This window comes from Hesperophylax consimilis, chromosome 15 (genome assembly GCF_061612785.1).
Source record: "Hesperophylax consimilis isolate HC1 chromosome 15, BYU_Hcon_1.0, whole genome shotgun sequence".
Lineage (NCBI taxonomy): Eukaryota > Metazoa > Arthropoda > Insecta > Trichoptera > Limnephilidae > Hesperophylax > Hesperophylax consimilis.
The window spans coordinates 27,001,901-27,026,616 of NC_142850.1; the positions used below are offsets into that span (position 1 = coordinate 27,001,901).

The 24,716-nt window shown below is 33.5% G+C and overlaps 1 protein-coding gene across 5 annotated transcripts in view; it reads right to left on the reverse strand.

Annotated features, from left to right (window-relative positions):
• klar (klarsicht) overlaps positions 1 to 24,716 on the reverse strand; it is a 500,935-nt gene that overhangs the window by 121,464 nt on the left and 354,755 nt on the right. For all 5 annotated transcript variants that reach the window (XM_089640414.1, XM_089640413.1, XM_089640412.1 and 2 more), the window contains one exon: positions 5,115 to 5,294. In XM_089640414.1, the coding sequence (XP_089496540.1) occupies positions 5,115 to 5,294 (180 nt within the window). The remainder of the gene's footprint in view (positions 1 to 5,114; positions 5,295 to 24,716) is intronic.

Genomic DNA, 24,716 nt, shown 5'->3' on the forward strand with positions numbered 1-24,716 from the left:
AGAGCGGCTCAATATAGCACAAAAAGGAGTATTAAAGACTATACTGAAAGTTCCGCTTAGAACTCCGACAGAAGAAATATTCAAAAACTTCAATGTTTACAATGTACAGAAACTATATTCAAAAAATATTTTATTTAAACTGAAAAAAAACATATCCGAATACTCCACTGCCCAACATAAATACACAACCAGGGCAAAAAGCGAAAATATCCTGATTACTCCCAGTTTAAACACATCCTTTGGACAGAGAAATAATAAATTCCATGCTATAAAATTGTTCAATGCTCTACCAAATGAAACCAAAAAAATAAACGAAATGAGTATATTTAAAACAAAAGTCAAAACATGGCTTAGAGATCAAAGTAACAATCAACTTACAAACATTATGAAGACAATGTAAAGACAATTCAAAACTAAATACAAAAATTTAAGAAAAACTACAGGCCGCCTCAGAACAGGAAACCCTAGTGAGGAGGACTGTGAAAAAAATACAAAAAATATACTTATATTATACTTTAAACCTACATAATGTACAAATTTTGCTATTGATATTAATAAAAATAAAAAATAAAAAAATGGCTTTAGCCGTGTTTGGTGACCAACTCTGAATAGCCAGTGGGGGATGCCATAGTCTCACTGGCTCCAGACGGTTTGGAGCAGTTCCGACTCTTGTGCAGTATTCTCACAAAAAAAGGAAAGATAGCAAGAGACGAAGAGAGGAACGCCAAATAATTGGGTCGAAACAAGCATCCGACAATTTTGTGTGAATGACAAACAAATATCTTTAAATATAATAAATAACAAAAAGAAATTATCGAAGTCCCTTTCCGCTTTACTTCCCAGTGATCGATTGGCACTAATTAATTAATAATCCGGTTGAGAAAGTAATAATGTGTTTTAATGGCAAGATGCGCGAGATTCGAGATAATAAACTGTGTTATTACGGAGACAAGTCACGTCGGATTCCCTGTCTACGGGTTAACTCAATCCACAACACCTTTGCTTGTTTTAAACACCAGTTTAAACAAGTTATAAATTTTAAACATTACGAACAAGTTGTCAACATTGAAAATGGCTTGTCCGAGACATAATAAAGTGAGGTGTAATTATTTCTAAGCGCAATTAATTTGTGGAGAGTGGGATTATGTTGCTGGGTCGCCGGGCTAAATATGTTCAATCATTCTTGTATGGGAATAAGTGGAAAGACATTGGAGAGAAATTTCAAAGACAGGGAAGAGGTAGTTTTATTACACAAATTATCAACTCTGATGACGGGCATTTTAACAGTGTTCGAAACGTCGGTAAGGAAAGGAGAAAGCCCAGATCCAGCAGATTTTGTTAAGCGGCCAAAGGTTGCTTTTAATCAATTTGAAAGCGTTTAGCGTAAGATAAATAGTTGAAGAGGTTGCGAGTTACGATCATGAACAACAATAAATGAGATAAGACAGAAGTTGTTCGGAAGAACTTAAAATATTCAGAATACCTAGTAACTCTGATGATTTAAAAAAATAAACCGAACAAAATGATGTCCAAAAAGTCGGCAAAGAAAAAACATGCAAAAACTAGGATGGTAATGTGTATTTATTAGAAGTTAAAATAAACTCACCACAAATGGCAATTTCAGAGCTTCGAAGTATTGAAGTATTGTTTTTCTGGCAAAGATTTAACAGGTTATGTCAGATAAACTAAAACGAGTGTTTCGTTCTAAGCATAATTGGATTACTCATATGAATTGCTTCATAAAAGTGTACGTTGATCTGATACAAACTACGTCAGCTTTAAGAAACACAGCTCACAAATCTGTACATAAATAAATTACACACCATTGTTAATTCGTATGCTATGTTAGCTGATGATTTTAATGCGCCTTTATTGAAATATAAAACTGTACCAATTAAACATTTTTGTAGTGCGTTAATGAGATCACTGCATAACAGGTTTTTTGTTTTGGTTTCTTGTTCATTTCTTTCACTAAGTTTGTACTAATGTACATTCTTTTTTCTTGTTTAATTACATAATCTTATACTTTTCCTTTCTTTCTTCTTTCTATATATTGACAGTATTCTATATATACTGTCAATAACTACCACGTGTGAAAATGGCACTTGGGTCGTTAATTCTAAATAAATAAAAAAAGTTCGCAAATAATTAAACACGCTTTCTTCGGTGTTTTCGACTATAATAAATAATATGTTCCCAAAAAACAAAAAGCATTCCAAGAATTCAACAATAAACTGGTTTCCATAATTTTGCTTGATGTAAAATTAATACTCCTTGCTGATGTCAGTATGTCAATATTTAATTATGTGTCCCTAACGCGTCATGACCGAAAAAAAACTTGTTTTAATGAAAACATCGTTAGATTTTTTGTGGTTTCACGTCCCGATGCATTAGTAGGTACCCAAATACTCAATGCCTCAACGCAAAGCTGTAATTAGTTGGTCAAAGGTTCAAAGCGATAAAAAGGTAACAAGATATAATTTTTAAGTTTTCCTAGAAGATAATTTGTTTTGACATTACTGTTACAAGGTTAAAATCGATAGATTTAGTGACATCTATGTTTGTTTGGCATTGAAAACGTAATACGATAGCTTTTAGTGAAATAGTACTGTATTCATCGACTTCCTAAATGTAATGGCTATCTATATAATATAAATATTACGTAACTTCAATGCCGAGCAATCAATGTAGGAATTATGCGGTTTACAAAAGTAATTTAATAAGGTAGAAGACTAACAAAATTGAATTAACAATAAGCAACTTGAAACAGTAAAATGATGGTCACGACACCAAGGTAAACTTAATAAAACTAACAGATTTTAATGTGAAAGGTCAACTGTACAGTAGAATGAGGCTAGGCCGATCAGCCAAAGCCTGGCAGGTGATCAATCATCCCTGCTTAGCCATTATACCAACTGTCGAACCATAAGTCATTGTTCTACCACAAACAAAATGCTCTAGATTCACTGGATTGCTCGAGTAGAATTCTCAGCCATCGGCAGCAAAACGGTTAAGTTCGAAGGTGTTACGTGCATCTCTAAGATATTCGCAGAAGCCGAGACATATCCTAACCGGACTTTGGCAAAGAGGTCGTCATCAATGTCAATGTCAGTAACGGTCACGCAGTTTGCTGACTGTATTCGTTCTTTTTTCTGCCTTCGAGCTGGGCCCCAGTCGGGAGGCCGAGGCGACAAACGTCGGGCTTATTTATGAATGCGGCGTGAAAGGCGGACTCAGTCATCTAATTAGTTTGGCTAATTCTGAAGATGTCCTGGACAAACTTACATCATCCGCTGGTTATGGAAATAAACGTTGTAGGTCAGGCATCATCAGACAATTAATAAAGTCACACTTCAAAGACTGTTGACGTTACCATCTAATTACTATTGATTTAACGATGTGGTATTTTGGTGAGAGCCTTCTGCTTCTAATTTATTTCATAATTAATGAAGTTACACTCTAAAACTGTTAAAGTAAAATTGGGTATGAATGATTTTATTGTATGACATTTTGCCACTGGATTATCGAATCTAATTAAAACTCAATTCTTCAGAAATTCACGTCAATAAATAGATCACAGAGTTGAAGTTCTTATTGAGCTGTCATGCAATTATTATTTCTCTGAACCTTATAAATTGTTCACTGTATACAGTTTACCTTTATCCTCAAAGTCTGGACAGTTTCACAGCCAACAACACCCTTAAATATGTAAATGGCAATTTTTGTTTATTTTTATTAAGTCTTTTGTCTAATCTCGGTCCTTACAGTGGCTTAGTACGTTTAAGGTTATTTATAGTTACTTTTGATGTTTACTTTAACACGTTTATATAAGGAAACCACGTAAGCACAATTTATTAAGAATTTAGGTATTAAAACGCTGCGAAATTCAAAGGTAAAACGTATAAAGTATCAATTAATATTGATGTCAAAGTTCACGTGGAGCTAGTTTGTATATGAAACGTTTTATAATTAGCGAATGGCTGATGATTTCTTGCGATAAACCAGGAATGATTGGTAAAACCAATTTGAAAATTCATGTATTAAAAACTGATTGGGCACGAACACGATTCAAAGTACCTCTCATAGTTTTACAAAACACCTATTAACGTGCGAACAAAAACTTGTAATAAAGATAGATTGCCGCGATTAGTACCTGCAATAATAATTATTTCAATAACTACTAATAATTAATTTTACAAACACATTAATATCTAAGCTCATCAAGTATTGCCAACTTCGAAATATTAATAGATTCATTAAAGTACTGCTATTTGAACTACGATGGCTTTTAAAGTGGCATTGTAAAGTTAGTACAATTTAGCAAGAATAGTTTCAGTTGATAGATTATGTTCACGTAAAACTTTAGCAAAGACGTACACATTAGAAATGAAACCGTTACAAACACAAGCGTCGCTTCCATACAAGAGGATATTAAAAATAACAAACAAATATAGTGAAAACAAATTTGTAAGTTATTGTAAATGAATACAATCGTACTTCTGTAAACTGATTACTTCATTAAACTGGTAATACAAAATAAATAACCGAAACCGTGTCCAATTTATATTTTCTTAGAAATCAAACACTTCGCGACAAGAGATATTATTAACCCAGTTTCAAAAAACTCAAGGCGTGTTCATCATCTCTAATCAATAAACACTCAATCAATAACAACGAAACTTACCAATGAAACAGACCAGCATTAATAGAAATCCTAACGGTTCCGAGTCACTAAAATATGGATTCTGTCAGATGGGAAAGGACGTTTAGCAGGAAACCAACTAAATAGCCAATAGCTAAAGATTACAGCATTTAGTTTACAGAAAAATCATAGGTTTCTCAAGAGGAGAAAGTCTCCAAGAGATGTGCAGACTGCAGAATGACAGGAATACGTCCAGACGAATGCGGAGAGCTGTCGGTAACGGAAGAAGTCAGGAATTCTAAAATCATTCACATCTCTGCGAACAGCTCTTTATTTTTTATTACTAATTAATGCTTCAAGTAGTCAAAACTTAAGCATCAATAATCAGAAGAACAGTTTTACAATTACAAATTCTGAATATAACCTTACGAAATAATTTTAAAAGAAAACTAAAAAATAAAGAGAGACTCACCTCTGCATCGATCCTCGACAGACAAGACTCGAGATGGCACTGCCACTCGAGGGCACGCAGGTAGAGATGGTGCCAGCGACGTTCAAGACCTCGGGCTACGGCTTCTGCAGGACCCAGTCGGCACAGGCGAACCACCGAGCTCACAATGCGGCCATGCCACTCCACTTCACGCTGCAATACCTAAAACAAAAAGAAAAATAATAATTAATAAATCTTGATTGATAAGTAGCTATATTGGAAAAAGTATAAAAAAACATCTAACAGCAATAATTTCTAGAGAAAATAGAAAGATCAAGGTACATTCTAACAAAACTAAACCACGGAGGGCATTGTTGAAGGAGGTGCACTCCGTCACTTCCTTGGGGCGCATCGACGACACGCGACACTGCATGTAATGAATTGCCGAAACACCCCAGCATCACTGTGATAACCGTCAAATATCTCACCATAAGAAGAATAAAAATACCAAATCTAAACAAATGCAGGAGTTTTTCATAAAGAGGAAAGATTGTATAATCTAATAGAGATCGAAATCCCTTTACATTATATTTTTATCGTTTGGTGACTACTTACCAGGAAACTAACCTCACCTAACCAAAACCATTCGACCATTAAACGAAAAAGATATTTTATAAGTGACACAATATTACGATTAAAGTTCTCGAAATAAGAAATGTGTTTTTTTTTCATTGCATAATCTCAAAATCAGTCAATAATTTTTATCCCAATCTTTCAGTTGTGCTAATTATAATTGAAAGAGGAGGTGCAGCAATATTACAATAATTAGTAAAGTAAGTAATTTAATTCCAGTAACTAATTAATTAGCTAAGTATCCCTAACTGCACGGCTAATCACAGCTTGTACGTATACATGTTACGGGTGATTGAATGGCTAGGTAATTGAGAACAAAACACCCCTTCAATTAAAATGTGAATTTATACCAGTATTGTAAGCAGGTTTCTAGAAAAGGCAGAGCTATTAAATTTCCTACAAGAATCAGGAACCAGGAAGAATTGATTAAGACATTAGACTAGTTACTTGATATCAGATTGAATTATGAGAGTTGACCATATCCAACCAGCATAATAATCAACGTAATGATCAGTGGACCCAATGTAAAATCAACAGAGATGAACTATGTAAACGACCAACAAAAACCCAAGAGCAACAGCTGTTGAGTGAGTCTATCTGATAAGAGAAGAAATAGTATAATAATAATAAGAAACAGTTACGTAAACCACAACAGTAGACATATTTTTCTACTAATGTCGATGATAAGATCATTATATTTTATTCAAACGAACAATAAACGAAGGTTCTTAATCTATGGACGGAAGTTGTGTTTAAAGCTTTATTAGTTCGCTTGTCGGAAGTGCCTAATAAAAGAAAGCTGACATTTTAAAACTAAAGTACTACAGTAAAAAGCAGACCAATTATATTATGGCAGTAGTAGGCAGTGATGTAACAAAGAAATCAAAAGGCAGATTAAGAACCTAAACATTTTTTTGGATATTAGATGACATGGATCAATTATTCTGTTAAGTTCATTTCCGGGCGCGAGAGACTGTGCTTTATTAATTAACCATCTACTGAGAGAAATACTTCGACAAAGATTTAGGCATGGGATAAATTTAACAGATGGTTAACAGAGAGGGGACATGGGAGATGTTTGTAGCTTGTCAAGATGTTTCATATATAGTATTATCATAACGTTCTGGGACGAAGTTTTATAAATACATACGTAAAAGATAAACCAAATTACTAAGCCCGACAAACCAAAATAGCATGTTACGATTTTTGATCAAAGTTATTTTCGGCTTTGGTTGCAAAGAATTTTTAATACCTGCAATGGATAGAAATTGTTAGAAAACTGCTTTGTACTATTCTACTTATTGGTTTCTTTTGAGACGACATTTTGCCGCTTTCTTCAACCGGAAACAAACACGAGAAGAGATCTCTAGAGGAGAGGATGAGCCGAGTGTAGAAATAAGAGAAGAGAGTGAACAGGCAAGTTTAAAGGAATTCGTTACCAAAATAGCAACCACTCTCGCCAAGGTTGGTGTCGCGGAGTATGGACTGAAAGCAATATAAGTCTGAGTACTACAACAGGAACATTCGAAGAATTGCACGGAGACGAATTATCGTAAAATGCAATGCATACGGATTCGCACTGGATTTTACGATTTAACTGGGAACACTCGACTATGTTGATGATTTTTTGCTACATTTGTCACTGTATTAGTTTTCGCAATTTATTGCACAGTTGTTTTAGTTGCGTGTAACCGACAGTTGTAGAAAATGAGATCATCATTCTCAGCATCAATCATGTGGAATCGCAGACATAGTAATCATACTGTGATTACTAAGTGTGAGACTATATACTTATATTGAAATTAATCATTTTCGTATTTTTCATCTTGTTATCGAAGATATTTTAACAGATTCTCATTTCGGTGTGCATCTATAGCTTTAACTACAAAAACTATATTAATTGATAAATATTTACACATTTAGGGATGTGGCAGACTAAATGGTTAAGAATTCGCAAGAAAAACTGCCAACATGAAAAGAAAAAAAAACTCCTTTTATGTACAACAGTGCAAAAATCCAAAATTAAATATTTATTGAATTTGTGCGGGAACCACGAGGTAGTGCTAAATAACGTTACTTAGTAAAATTGTAGACATATTATTTACACGACTTAAATCATAAGATCACAGAATGAAAAAATGGTTGTTGTGAAGATGTCAAATCTTCATTACAGAAATCTAAGAAGATTGTTTTGAATAAACATGCGTTCCAAATATGTCGCTCCCGGCTCACTAGCAAACAGGCCGAGTAGCCGAGTCGAGCGTGGTTGAGCACATGTTCGGGGGTTCAAGAGACCCCGCGGGATGCTGGTAGATGGGAGCCATGGACCGTCTGAGAAGCAATGAGTCACGACCACGCACGAACATCAGCGCGTCTCGGCTATGCTAAACTTAGCGCCAACCAGCAAACCCGAGGTGTCATAGCAGAGGGAATACAATTAAAAAAAAACAAGTACTTAAGTTAAAAAAAGGAGAAATACAAATTTGTGGAAAAAATGACTAGCCAGTTTCATTTGAAAACATCGATCCAGTGTTGCCAGATACATGGTCATTATCATATTTTGTGAAATAATATTTATTTTTATTTTGTGAAATAATTCAATCATCTTAGTTTATTTTATTGTTTTTAGTATAATCATGCGAAAACTGTATTACTACTAACGGTCTTTATTGTTTTATAACATTTTGTAATTCCTTATAGTGTTAATTTATTTTTATATTTCTTTGTCATTTATAAATATATTGTGCAGGTACAAATACTCAACAACTTAACTTAGTGGAACATTATTGGTCTAGAATATATGAATAATTACTATTTATGCTAAATGTATAAATGACTGTTTGTTTCCTAAATAAAATTAAATAAAATACCTTCATAGTTTTTGAAAAGACCATAAGTCCAACAAGTCAAACTTTTAAGTGAGATAAGATTTTTTTAGCATGTGTCGCATTAAATTTAGAACGGCTTCACAAATTTTCTTTATCCATTTATTACCTTATTCAATAAATAATATTAATACAATAAAAATAAATAAAAGTAACTTTAATTAGGTATCTACACTAACTACTGTAAATAGTACACATAAATTATTGAAGTTGTGAAAGAATTTGTTCTCAAGTTACTTATATTTATTATTATTACATTTTAAATGGGTTCTAAAAGTTAAACTTGACAACAGTAAAAAACCCTTTCTATGCCACTATTGGTATTGTTTTTTTTCATTTTTTTCAAAGGAAAATTATAATATGTTACTTGGGTACCGTTGTTTTCTTATTTAAATTCTCATTTTTTTAGCTAACGAAAATCATGTTTCAAAACAATTAGACACAAAAAAACTTTTTTTGTTAATTTGTAACATGCACAAGTTTTCCATCTGGAATTTCTACGTCAATTAAGCTATTTGTAGCTCGAAACGTTACTTCCATGATGAGCTATGACGTATTTTAAATATACATACAACTACGCGTCATAAAGAAAAGAGATATATCTCATTTAGATTACTTTATTTGAGTTGAGGTCATTTTAAACTGTGACTACACCAACAATCAGAATTTTGGCAAGACACTCATCAGCCGACCAACTGGCGACCGGCAACCAAGGACAAAGCTGTTTCAATTGACTCGTTCCGCAAAGGCACAATGCCCCAGCGGTAAAAGAAACATTGGAATAGCAAAACAACCAAATTGTTATTTCGCAATTCCCACAAATTGGATACGATACTGGTCATTTTTAAGAGAATAGACAAAACCAAGCCGGTACTAATCTACATCAGAACCAATTTTACGTTTTTATTATTATAGACTATTCAAAACTGAACGAACTGAAGTTTATTTTTCACAGGCCTATGTCATCTTCGGGGAGCTGTATTGTGTATGCTTTGGTGAACCTGTATCTGTATTAGAAGGGAGGAAACAGACGCCGGCAAATCGTTCCACATTAGAGGTTGCATCAATGAGGGACAGTATTTACACATTACACAAAGATTGAATAAAAGCTGAAAGCAAGAAGTAATGTATTACCTTGGTTCCAAGGAAAATTCAGTCCAATAGGATGTTTGGACATAGGTATACCAAACGGACGAATAGAGTGAAAGCGGAAATGCAATAAAGCAATTGAAATGTTTGCTACGTGTTCAGTGATTGACATAAAAGCAACCATGTAAGAAACTGGGGAATGTATTAAATAAAGCAGGATGCAGTTTAAGAAAATGATCTCGAATTGAACAACTAGTGAATCAAAAAGAACTTAAAAGACCGAAGATAAAGCGAATCGATAACTTGTTTCGTAATTTGTCTGCAATTTCAATCGATTCGATTCACGATTCCGATGCGACAAACTCAATACAAATAATAATGTATGGGATTCCCGGAAAGTCGAATGACCAACGAGTAGTCAAGCGGAAGCTAGGAGACCAAGAAGAAATATGATCAAATTATCCAATTATTAATTTAGACAAACTTGTTAAACACGGAAGAACTCATTCAATAATACAACAAAGTTTTATTACAACATTTTTATTAATTTATAAAATAAAAATATTATTTGTTGACTTATAGCTTATTGCAAAGCTCTTTTCTGGCCAGAATTTCAGTTCATGTCATTATTTATATATTAAATAGTGAGCTATGGAGCCATGAAGTATCAATTTACAGTATAAAAAAATAAGTCAAAACGTCAAATTATTATTTATTATCAATGTTTATATTATTTAATAAGCAGTCTTATAAAACACTGTAAAAACTCTGGCCAAGCCGGATAGTTTCTACCTACCAGTTTTCTTTAGTAAACGTTTGAATGTGTACCTTCATAGCTACGTGTATGGTCGATATATAATATACATTTCATTACGGTTACTGGTAGATTGCATTCGTTCCTCACATCTCGTCAAAAATGCCTAGAAAAATGATTAGAAGGGGAGGACATACACAAAGGAAGTAAAAAGCATATTAATAGCTGTGATATTAGTTTCGTGATCCGTGTGAATACTTGTCACGATTGAATATTAAACAAGCGTAGCTTTCAATTCGAATTGGATTCGATCAAAATAACAATAAACTAGGAACAGCCTCGCACCAATGGAGTAAAATATATTCCCACGATTCAAATGATAAAAAAAAAAAACAAATAAAGACGAGCGGAGAGTTAATGATATCCTAAGAGGTGAAAATGACACAAAAATAATCTCTGCTGTGCTAAAAATAACTGTTAGGCACTCAGAAGCGGTGACGAAAATATGATATAAACTTAGTCGGCGAAATGAAAGAAAAATAAGACAATTTTTCAAGGAAACAAAGTGGATTAAAAGCAACGTAAAACGCATTAGGTGTAAGGTGACACGATACAGAACAACCTTGGCCTCTTGAGAATAATTGGATACTATTTACGACAGTTTTATAAGTCGACTGTAAAAGCTTAGGAAAATAACACAAATAAATTGTAGCAACTCACGGGGATTCCAGTTGGAAAGAAATTAAGAATTACGACAGCTTAGATGTTTATAGTAAAATTTATTTGTGATACAATTCAAAGAAGAGAGTCGGAACGCATAATGGGCAAAAAGAAATAACTTACTGACCACACAACAGAACGTTGGAAGAAAGTCTAGGAAAGAATGATACATTTCCCTTCTTGGACAATAATCTGCTTCAACCTACAAGAAGCTCTGATCAAAACACAACTAAATATATTGTATAGGTATTAGTAAAGCATTTATACAAGCTGCATTGAAGCGGACTCAAAGTAGCTATGTAATATATTGTGTATTTGAATAATGTTGAAGATAAGAAGTCCACGGCCAGTAGAAGTATAATAGACGGTCACGGTTGTGTATGACTTTAGCTATCCAGTAATCCGGTTGATCTTAGAAATAGATTGATCAAAGACATGAAAAGACAGAGGTGCACCTTTGGTGAATAAGCAGAAAGCTGGCCTATAGGAAACTTTTACAAAACCAAATATTTTTAACACAAAGTTAAAACATTCGGGTGTCACTAATCGAAAAACAAACCCATCCAACAAGCAGTGTACAAAAAAAATGTTATAAAAAGTTTTTTGTGTGTTTTGTCAATTTATTATACAAATCGTGTGAAACCTGAACGTTTGAGGATTAATGAACTGAAATAAAAATAACAATATTCGCTGGGTTGAATTTACGAAAAGAAATGTCGTCATTCATTTGATTAAAAGGGCATGGGAAATTAAGAATAAGACTGGAAACGAGAGGGGAATGAGATAGGGAAGAGGGAGGTGGGGAAGTACCTGGTCCATCTGGACATCCTGTTTATTATAAATCATTAATTCGGTCTAATATTATGTTTTATTGTGTATTTTAATACCATTAACTAATCTACGAGGTTTAATTAACAAAAACAACCAGCCTGCTTACGAATCAATCAAGTTTTCAGACTGTTCGCCTATAAAATAGCATAATATAGTATTTAATGGCAATTATAATGCAGCAAATGCAAAGGCAGAGGTGCACAATTAATTAATTCCAGTCGGGCTTCATATCCGGTTGTAAACCCGTAGGAAAATCAGATAGCCGCCTTTGAGCAATTCAATCAAGCCGATTTGCTTCTGGTTTCGAGATAGGACCACATATTATTATATTAGAAGATAATAATATGTAGTCTATAAAGCAGAAAATTTATTTATATATTCCACCAAAACCTCGATATATTCTTTCTGGCTTCTACGCCAATGCCATTATTTTCAGCTCACAGCAACATTTCCATCATGATCTATGCAGCATTGAAAAATGTGACAGCCGTCTTACCAGACAGAAAAATCATAATGACGTTGTGGCCAGTTGGTACCGTTTCGGAAATTGCGGTTTTAGATTGTTTTTAAAATCAATAATTATAAATATTAAACATTCAAATCACACATTTTTAGTATGATGATCAGAATCAGAAAAATGAATCTTTCGTAAATTTTGAATATTTTGAAAATAACCCTTGTTGTTCTCTAATACTTAGCGATCGCTTTTGTCAATTGGAAAACTGTGAGTTATGTCTATAGAAATACAAATTGTGCAGTCATTTAGACTTAGAACAAGCTTTAGCCTTCTCTAAAACTACAGAGTTTTCCAATAAAATGTGTTATTTTGATATTCAATCATAAAAGAATAATGGTTTCGTTGCTTGTGTGGCACGAAGCGCCGTCTTGTTGAAAGTAAACGTTGTTCAGATCAATACCATCCAATTCCGGCCATAAAAAATCCAATGACTCCGCAGGACCATAAACCGCACCAAACAGTCACACTTTGAGGATAGAGAGGCTTTTCAACAATAACTCTCGGATTTTCCGAGCCCCAGATGCGACAATTTTGGTTGTTGACGAAGCCAATGAGGTGGAAATGGGCCTCATCACTCGAGATGAATGCATTTGATTCACTCAAGTGAATTTTAGTAATTTCAATGCGTCGTTGAAGCGTGTATCGTTTCATTTTTATTAATGGCGTAGTTTCTACTGGCCAAATGTCAAAAAATGACAGCTTCAAAAGTAACATCTACCGAAATAGCGGGCTATTCAAAATAACACCTCTTATTGGAAAACCCTGTAGAATCTTGCACAATTTCACAAAATAAAGCAACACGACAATAATTATTGCCGAAGGGGAGAGCAAAAGATCACGACTGCAACTATTAACAACGTTGTGTGCATATTTCCACAAGCGATAATCTATTGTTAAGTAAATAATGCTATGATACGTTTTCAATCAGAAATTCGTGTTATTTAGTTATTATTTGTACCGCCAGGGGAAAGCTCGCGGCTGGTGCGCTTTTTGCGCCAGAGAAACGTCACTCAGTCACGCCAGAGTGGAACTTTAGACTTCTGACAAGAGTAGCAGTGGAGCAATGTCAAAGTTAGGCTTATCTCCGACAAAAACCTTGTCAAGTCGTGAACAAACGTCAATACATCGTGCGGCACGAGGGGTTAACCCCTTATGTCATGGTTTTATTACGAAAAACGAACTAAACGACATTTAAAAAAAAAGCTTTTACGGTTCCATGACAAAACAGAACAGTGACATAACATTGAAGATGAGTAAAGTAAAAAAAATACACCGTATTCTGTTTTACATGGTTACCCACCAAAATTACTGTAATATCCTTGACATAGGGTAAGAACTCACCCATAGATAGCGTTAGATTAGTCTATTAGATCACCCATAGATGGCGTTTAGCTGTCGAGTATCATAGAGAGCGCGTATATAATAAATAAGGTATAAAGCCTATTGTCAAACTATCACCAAAATTACTGTAATATTCTTGACTGTTGTGTTCGTACAAACAGGTCTCCAACTCGTCTTGGAAGGAGTTTATAAATAATTGGTTCTTTTAGATTAATCAGGGATTTATTATTACTCTGCGTAATATAATGGTCGATAGTCGACCTATCTAGAAGCTGGCTAATTGGAATCTGAAACAGTAAGTTTCTCTGAGAGCCTACCCACTGGCCCTGGCGACAACTGGCCACTGGCTCCATCTTGCGGACTTCCACGCAAGCTCTATGCACTGCCATCTGTGCGTGCATCTATGAAGCTCTTACTTCCCAACATTGACATAGTAAAAGATTTCACCCATAGATGGCACTAGATTAGTCTATTAGGTCTCCCTGTCAAGTATTGTAGAGACCTAGTGTATAATAAATAAGGTGGGAACCTCAAGGTCGGGGTCCAGATTATTCCAACCGCCTGCTAAATAAGATATCAGAGCTCCCTGTCGAATTATCACATTAAAAGTGTAAGGAAGGTTTGTTCGACAATTCATCATATCTCAAAGTTAATTTTCAAGTTCTGTGAACTGACATAATAACAGAACATGAATAGAACCTCCACAAAACTTGAAAATCAACTGTGAAAAACTTGAAAATCTTCTGTGAAAAAACTTAGAAATCATCTGTGAAAAACATGAAAATCAACTGTGAAAAATTTGAAAATCAACTGTGAAAAACTTGAAAATCACTTTGATGAATTGTTCAAGTTCTGGGAAACAACCCGTTCAGTGTTTTGTTGAGCTGGAATTTTATTTAATAAGATAGTTTGTGAGAGAACCCGGTGATACAACAATTTCTAGTCACAAGTTTATTTTAACAAATTACATCTAAAGCGATTTAGGAGTTCGCCTTGAAACCTCTCAAAACTAGAATTATAAAAATATATCATGACCGTGAAAATCTAAAATTAAAATGATATCCGCTAAAACACTACGTGGCAAGAGACGCATCCCAAAATATAATTCTAATTTAATTACACGCTGATATTATGTAAATTATAGTTTTTATTAAAGTCTATACCTAATCAACATATTAAATTGATATTCGATGACGATGTATTTATATGCCTGAATTGGTGTTTTAAATTAATGTGTTATTTATTACTAACGATTTTTTATTATTATTTGCTGGTTCGCCTACTACCTTACTGTATTAACTTAACCCCAACTTATTACACAATGCAATTTCCACTGCACCAATATTTAATAAAAAGTACCTATTTTAGAAACTGAGATTATTTGATTTTTAAATCTCAAGTATACTATGGCTGAAAGTACCGTAGCGAAATTATAATATTGATTATTTAATGACAAACGAATTTCTACTACCACAATTTGGACATTGGAGCAACTAACCAACTATTATAATAACAATATGTGGATTATTTTAATGATCTGAAATTTTCCGATGTACGTAGAAGTGACGAAAGGAAAAATCAATGCTTGGATATACCAGGAGCGCAGAGGGTTAAAGAGTAACCGAGGCAAGAAAACGAGATACCTTCTCGAGTCACTGGCACAGGGTCGTCAGTCATAATAGCAACAGACTAGATGGCGAATTGTCCCTCGTCAGTCTGGTAAGAGAATTACGAATAATTGTTCGCAATTACGTCTCTAACGCGACTGCCTCCATCGCTGTTCAATAAAGTCGAGAGCTAAACGCAATCCGACAATTAATTATAATTAACGTGAACGGATTTACTGAATGAGAATGGATTAGAAAATGAAAATCGTTTAAAAATAATAATTTAACAAAAATATTTATCAACTCTCCTCCTATTATAATATCGATTGACACATCAATGCGAAATGAGAGATCACGAGTTCAAACCCAGGCGTGAGGAAAATAAATTAATTTCATTCGTATACATTACTATATATATTTTTACAGTATCTTTACAAATCAGTTCCGATTTTTAAATTGTTTTAAAAATAGTAAGTATATTATACTTTATCGCTTGTCTGAATTATTTACACGATCAGTTCCAATTTTGAAAATGACACTTAAATACGACCACAGACAACCGAAATTAATATGATTGATGATGATGATAATAATAACCGGTCGGTGGCCGAGTTGACATCGCGCTTGGGTCCCACTCAGGCGTAGTGTGTTCAATTCCTCGGCTGGCTAAGTCCTCCATCACAACACAAGCAACATTTTCAGCTTACTGTGGTGGTAGTAGATTTTCAAATATTGTCAGGTTATTCGTAACCCGGGAATGTTTGTCTTTCTTTAAAAAAAATGATATTTGCAGCACGTTTCAGAGTGACAAACGCTAGGTGTTAAGTGACCAAATCTGAATAGCTAGGTACTTCTCCATCTCATTCCTCTCAGCCGCAATAGGTACATAACAGCTTATTTGATCAAACATGTAGATATGGGATACTTAACGGTTGACCAAAATTGGTACATGGGTTCAAAAACCGGGCCAATTTTATGTCCCATTGGTCATTGGTAATTTTGCAGCCGGATATATATATATACCGGAAAATCAATAATATACTCCTGTCCGCCATTAAAAAGGTATGGAGCATGGCCAAGACGTGGATGAAAGTGAGGCCTAAACGATAATATTCTGCAAAGTTAATTTACGGCGTGATTGTTTGCTCGCTCTGTTTGGTATACCTAATAATGAGGGCTCTGCAAACTGGACAGAGGCGGATAAGTAAAAAAAATATTTATATTTATATATATACCTTATGTACAATATATTTCTCAGTGTTTGTTTGTAAGGATGAATGCAAAGATCTATGCTTGTTATGTGGCAAGTAGAAACGGAGGCCGCGCATAATGACTTTGAACTCTACGTAGACCTAAGAATGCGAGTGCAGTACGGGTGCAGTTGTTTTAAGGTGACACACTGGGCCCACGTATGCAACAAGGTGACACACTGGGCCCACGTATGCAACGTGTGCATTACTACGTTCCAATGCCCACTTGTCCCACGCACGCAACACAAATTTTGAATCGTAGCATCGAGATATTAATGGATTTTATGTTATAAATCACTTCGTAACGTCTTGTATCAGCATCGTTGATCTTGAAATGGAGCATTCCAGTTAAGAAAAGGATGTATTTATTTAGGAATGGATAGTACGTATATATTTAATAAACCTCTTTTGTAACTTTTTTTATTTCTAGGATATGGTTGTGTTCAGAAGGAGTCCAAATAATGGAGCTATATTCCAGTATTCTCCGTATTATGATCCCGTTAGTAAATGATCACGCAAATGCAAGAATTTTGTTGACGCAGGACACAATATCAGGTATGTGGGATTTGAAAGAGAGGTCTCGAGAAAGGTCTCGAATCTCATTTTTGCGTGTTAATTAATATAATATTATTATTACTGTGGTAGGGGAACAGGTATGTTTCTTTGGATCTTGTAAATATGACAATTAGGATGTGATGTTAATTACATGTTAACCTTTCGAAAGGTCCTCCAACTTACTAATAATCCAACTTTTTAATGAAATAATTGTAAAAATTAACTAATCGGAGATCTCTGTTAAAAGTAATAAAACATAAAGCCAGCATAGTAAAAATGTTTTATTGCGAGAAAAAACAGACGAATTAATCCTTTCCAAGGTGTATATTTTTGATCGTTTTCATTCCTTTATTTTTTCTCAATAATTTCACAACATTTTTAGAAAAAAAGTATAAAATGTAAATTAAATCTAAGTAAAGGGAACCTCTAAGGCACTGAACGTGTGTGGGTAATGTAACAAAAATTTACATTACTTCATTTTCAGTTATACAGGGAGAAAACTTAATGACATAAAATATTGCAAAATCTGGTCTAATTACCTATTCGTATTCCTGTTGAAAACGGGAATGCAGGCTGTTAACGAATTAATTGACAGGTTTCCTAACAAACTATCAGTAAAACACGAATGTTTTATGAGAATGTCGGAACACGCGTTTTTAATGTATTTTTTTTTTAAATATTTTCGCATTTCGTCATTATAATTATTAGGGTAAGCACAGCTGCATGAACACGTGTTTAGATATATTCTGAATGTGCTTTTTTTGAAAATGGGCTGCCATCACGTTTTTAACAGGATTTCAATAAATTAGGCATACTCATTTTTCTCCGTGTAACGTTTTATAACCAACGGATTTGGAAACAAAATTGTCATCTTCAGGGCAGATAATATAAATACAATGTATAACAAATTATTATAGGCAATAATTAGTCGCCTGATATATCCATACAAATTGAAAATATCTCCAGAGTAAAAATAAAAGCCGACCAATTATTGCTTATAATAATTTATTATCCTTTGTGCTGTGCAAAAAAAACCTTGTCTTATAAACATTAGTTTATCATAAAAAAAATACATACTAAAATTATATACTAAGAGCCTATTTTATTTTGTTTTGTTGAGCCAGCAAATATTTAATTAATTATTGTAAAAAATACTATATTTTAAAGAAGTAGATATGAGTGTTAATTTGGAGGCTTTAAATTAATTAAGTTAATGGAAGTAAGTTCGGTTCTGTCTCGTGCCCCATAGACAAGATATTATAATAAACTACGTGTGAAAGGTTTGTAATAAAACGAAAATTCACCACGTTTATGTAAATCTCTCTACATCTATAATTACATGTTCCGCTCATTCCGGTTCAATGTGAATATGTTCTGATTATTGTGCACAGGAATAAATCACAATAAGCCAGGAAGTCGCACAATATGTACAATCATTACAATTAATCATGTTCGGTGGATGTTTGAACTATTGCAAAGTAAATCAGGTTGCAGTGGAAACTGGAGTAACTTATAATAATTATAAATACATATTTTTTATCAAGTTGAACTAATACAAACATGTACGTTATGTGTCGGACAATGTGATACTTGGAAGTTAGAAAGAAAGAGTATGTTTGCGAAAGACGGGATGGATGATGAGGATATTGATAGAAGAGTGAATGCAGGCAGTACAAATATAATGGATGACTGTATTCGGTAGTCATAAACAAGAACGTGTCAGAATTTCACAGGGTTTCTAGTTTCAATATCAAATCTTATGTAGATATATATAGCAGTGAGGATGCAGTAGAGATGAGTTTAAAAAGAAGATGTCCATAAACGTAATGTTGAATATGTTTGAGACGCTTCGTTTTTTTGGGGGAGAGAAAGGAGGGAACAGGGGTCTTGAAGAGACCCTTCTAGTAGGAGGGAGGAAACACACAGGCTGACAAATCATTCCAGAGCCGAGCTTTTGAACTCAAGAACGATTCTTAGAAATGTTAACCGTGTACAAATGCTGAGCGCGCGTTTGGCGTCTTTCCCGAGTATGCGCTGGTGTCGAAGGGAGCAATGGATGATATCAGACACTTATGGCGGATTGGCGTTACAATCAGGACCAGAGATATGAAGAAGAGAGAAAAAAAATTCGGCAAAGATAAAATGAATAATTTACTTAAATCAGGTCAATCAAAAAATCATATCAAGAGTAGGAATAACAGAAGTATTAAAACAAATTTTATTAATATGATATATATGGATGGATGAAGCAAGATGTACCACCACAGAGGTGCGAGCGGTCCCATCAAAACTTCCTAGATCACGAGGCCGGGACACTCTTTCAAAGCAGTCTCCTAACTTGTATGGGATTTTACAAAAAATCTCGTTTTATTCATTTTTTCAATTTATTCTAATTTATTAATAGATGTTAAAATGTTTTAGCTAATTTAAATTTTTTTTTTTTTTTTTTGGAGCTTCCCATACAAGTTGGGAGGCTGATTTGATTCAGTGTCCCGGCCTTGTTGATCTAGGAGGTTTTGGTTCCATCCCCTCTGTCTACCAGTCTACCCCTGTGAGGATATGGCGTAACTATTAATTAGTAAATTGTGTGAGTTTTCAAAGGAATGCAAATTATTTATACATTTATATAAAAGTTTTGACATTGAACCAAAAAGGAAACAAGCCTTTGAATGATTGTTTTTTTGCTCTATGAGGAACTGCGAAACGGCTCAACAAAACATAACAAACGTAAGAGTATTGGCCCTGAAAAAGACTATTTAAATCATGTTTGATTTGTTTCTCGAAGTACATACATCCAAATAAGGTTGGCAACATTCATTCTATAAAGCAGGTAACATAAGGTTTCCTGGTGAAAAAAAAAACAAGTTTGGAGACGCCAACAACTATGAATGATCCAAAAACATGATGAACCATAAACAAACATAATCAAAACAATCGTTAAGCTCATCTGTAACATAAGTTAAACCTGTCGATATGATTAAATGATATTGATTTTTGTTATTCTGCAAATATAAAAATATTTTTTTTAGTATTTAGCATTTCATATAAATATTATATTAATTTCATATAAATATGATTCTATTAACATGGCAGAAAATAATTATATAATATATATATATATAGTTAACCCCTCCAGCGTTTTAGGGTGATATATGAACGGGCGTCCATATTTTATAAAAGTATTTTTATCTTTTTTTCTATCATGCGGAAATGCGTAACTTTTTTAACGTTAGAATGATAAATAATAATTATCTAGATTTTGCCTCATCCATAAATAAAATCCTAAAAATAGCAAAAATGAAAATAATTCATATTTTGCGCCGATATCGTAACAATCGGTTTAACTTAAAAAATATTTGTATTTTATTATGTGAACGAGATAAAAGTGTAGGCACAGTTTTCATAACACGAAAGTGTTTTCGAAATATCGAGTTATCTCAATTTTTCTATGAGTGGGTAAAAAATTAAGTAAAATGTGGTTACCGTTTTTGATAACATTTTTCACGTTTGATATTAAAATTTTATTATTTAGAAATAGTAATGTTTATTTTAAATGCATACAACTGAAAGATAAATTATCTAATTTCTAAAACAGTATTTGTTTTTACGGAAAATTAAAAAAAATATATACATATAGCGCATTTAAAATACACATAAAACATTTTTTGCCACGTAAATATATAATTATGAAAATATTCAGCCATAAGCAAAGATGTGGGAAAAAAATACTAAAACGAAGAAAATAACCGTAAATATTTGCTTACAGTGTTGTGTTCCCACAAACAGTTCTCCAACTCGTCGTGGAAGGAGATTTTAGATAATAGGTTCTTTGTGTTAAATTAGGGGTTTATTAATACTTAGCATATTACAATGGTGACTCGATAGTCGACCTAACTAGGAGCTGGCTAAATGAGATCTGAAAACACCAAGTTTGTCAGGGAGCATTCTAACTGGTCTTGGCGACTACTGGCTACTAGCTGCCATCTTGCGGACTTCCAAGCAAGCTCTATGCACTGCCCTCTATGAGTGCATCTGTGAATCTCTTACTTCCCAACACTTACAGTAAACAGAAAACATCAACATTATAAGAAAAATTAGGGTATAAGGTAAAAACCTACATTAAATTTAAGTTACAGATTTTATTAAATTACATTAGTGTAACAAAACTTGAGATATTTCTGATGTAAATTTTAATATGCAATAAATGAACATATCAATGAACTATGTAAAATATATAAATATTAGTTGGTAAAACACTTGTCTATAATATTGTAGGTAGGTACTTCAATAGATATCATGGGAGCCATACGTAATAAAATAAATATTAGACAAAATAAAAATATTATGAATTTAAAAAAAACAACAAAAGCAACCTCCGGCTGAATTGTTGGCCCAATGACCTACATATTGGCCGCAAATCTGCCTTCTATGTAGTATAGGCCCGAACCACGCGTAATTGCATTAATAGTAGAATTATAAAACCATTACGATTCTCATCTCCGTGCTCTGCGCTCTGCGCGGTACTCGCCCAGGGCTATGGGGATTGTTTATTACTCTGAGAGAAAAGGGCTATTCTGCTACAATTTTTGTTAAAAACGGGTAAAAAAGTTATTTAGATTTTTTTGTAACTCCTGGTTTTTCTCAAAAACTCTTTAAATTAATACTCTGGGGTCAATAAAATACTTTGGACTTTATTTGTAAAAGATAATAATTAACTCTGCTGGCTTATTTAGTAGGCGGTAGGAAATATTTTGGGCCTTAACCTTGAGGTTGCAACAGTATTTATTATAGTCTCAATCCGTGAATTATCGACAGCTATGTGCCATGTATGGGCAACCTCTGAAACTACTACCTAGTGCCATCTATGAATAACTTCTCAAACTACTCTCTAGGATATGACAGAATTTAATGGGGTAAAGTAAGGTAAGAAAGGTTCTTGAATCTGTACTCAGATGAAATACTATTTTTAAATAAACAGGAACAACTTTTTCAACATTCAGGAACAACTTTTTCTTATTATGAAGATTGTTATACCCATCAATGTAATATATTATTGAAGAAGACGATAATACTAATACATCTAAAAGAAACAGTACAAGACACAGAACTAGGAATCGAACCCTATATATTATCTAATGCGGTATTCTCATATATTTTTAAAATTATAATGGTCACGCTTTAAAGTTTGAAGTTATAATGGTGAGATCATTAGAACTCGTAAGACAAATTACATCATTTAGTAATATGAAGTAATAACTATTGTGTATTGTTGAAATGACTCAGTTAGTACTACCTCATTCATTGTGTTGTAAAGAAGCAATTTAAATAAGCTTAAAGACATGGCTTTTGGAAAATTAAGATAGATTATTTGAATAAAAATTATTAAACAATATAATATCGGTTGTGTACCTAGTACACAAGTACGTACAAGTACATAGATAGGTATGTAACAGAATGAAATTAAAAAATAAATAATCTGATAGAATTATTATCTTAATGACTGTACAGTTTAAAATTGTTGGGAACGGATGTGGCGCCCTCTGTTATTGAAGAAAAAGTCAACTAAAAAAATATTGAGTTTTTATTTGTAGTTCTTATTATTTTCAGTATATTTAATGAACGCCGTTATTAAAACAGAAGGTTCAAACTACTCTCTAAACACTCCTGGCACCAATAAGAACAATCTTTGAATTTTTTAGCGATATCGGTAGACTACTTTTCGAATTTTGCGTGAGCAAAGAATTTTTTTTTTAATATATATATTTTTAACACATTTACAGTAGATGGCTTACCTACAAACAAAGTAGAGCAAGTGTATTGGGTTAATAAATGCACATGGAGTGGCATTTTTATTTAGCAGAATAGTTCACACAGGTTCAGGTGTGTTCAGCGCCCTTGAGGTGATTTTGCACAAAAACGGCGCTATACAAGTCATCCAATTATTATTTATTATTATTATTATTTAATCTCGTATTAAAGGTAAGCCCACATCAATTAAGTGGTCGGGAACAATAAAACAATATTTTATTGTGCGGGTAGTAAAAGTACAGTTGCCAGATATATAATCTTATAGTGTTGTACTATTAATAAAAAAATATATGTATTGTCCCAGTGAACTGTTGTATTACATAATGTGTCCGGCGGTGATGGGTAGGCATCGATTTTCAAATATGTTCTAAATTTAAATCTTCTCATAAAATGTGGTTGGATATAAATTTTAAAAGGATTCTAAGGAAAAACATGGTTATCTGTATTATATTATATTATATTATGGTGACCACACAATACCGTTAGTGGTTGGATATTATTAATAATAGGGAATGTTGTCAGGTGTGACTAACGGCGGAGACGGTAAAGGCGGGTCTCCAGCGACATTATTAACAGAAAAATAGAAACTAAGGTTTGTGCAAACATGAGGCTTCGGCTTGCATGATTTCCGATATAATATTGATAGTGTTTAAATCGACTTTTAACAGAATTTTAACAATTCATCAAATTTCAAAGTTAAAGTTCAAGTTCTGTTATTATTTAACTGTGGACTGGTTGTTTCACAGTACTTGGATAATAACAGAACTTTTATAGGACTATCACAACATTTGAATATTAACTTTTGAAATTTGGTGAATTATTTAAATTCTATGAAACAACTGGACCGAATTTTCGAATGGTGGCGTGAAATTGGCACAGCGTTTTCTGTTAAGAAATTAAAACAACCCGTCCGTAGTTGGTCGATGCTTCAATAGATTCAATGTACCAAATCATATCACACATCGTTGTGATCAACACATCAAGTGAGAAAGAGACAGTAAAATAATCAATGATATCACCTTCCGATAATTTCTCACGATGAACAACAACGTTTCCTGTTTTGTTCGATTGCCATCATTAATTAAATATTAGGTTCTGAAGTATTTTCTTTTGCAATACGAATACATTAATTTATAATTAGACACCATGCAAAATCTTTTATGTTATATTAAGATAACCGGAAGAATGTAAGTACTCAATAGAGATGCCAATTAGAAGTGTTGTAAAAAAACATCTTAATTTTTTTTACTGAAAAGCTTTTGCAAATCTTTTAAAGTTGTTAGAACAATAAATTAATCATGCAGAACATTTCACTAAAGGCTGCGAAATTTGCAAAAATTAATTTGATTTGATGAATGGGTTTATTGCACCCACGACGACTCGTAGAGTCTCGGATGCCAGGAGTCACGTAGGTAAAGCTGGCGAAGTCATAAGTTGCAATACTTTACGCAAAAGGTCATTGCAATAAATATGACGATACAGTCTTATTAATTTATCGTAGGAATATGCTAATTGATGTAATGATTACTAAACAGGTGGGATGATGCTGCTACGTTGCGTCGCTTACCCCCTCGGGATGAAAGGTAAAGTAATAAATAGTTTATGTAATTGTAGGTAATCTGCTTGAAACGCTAGCATTATGTACGTTTTACAC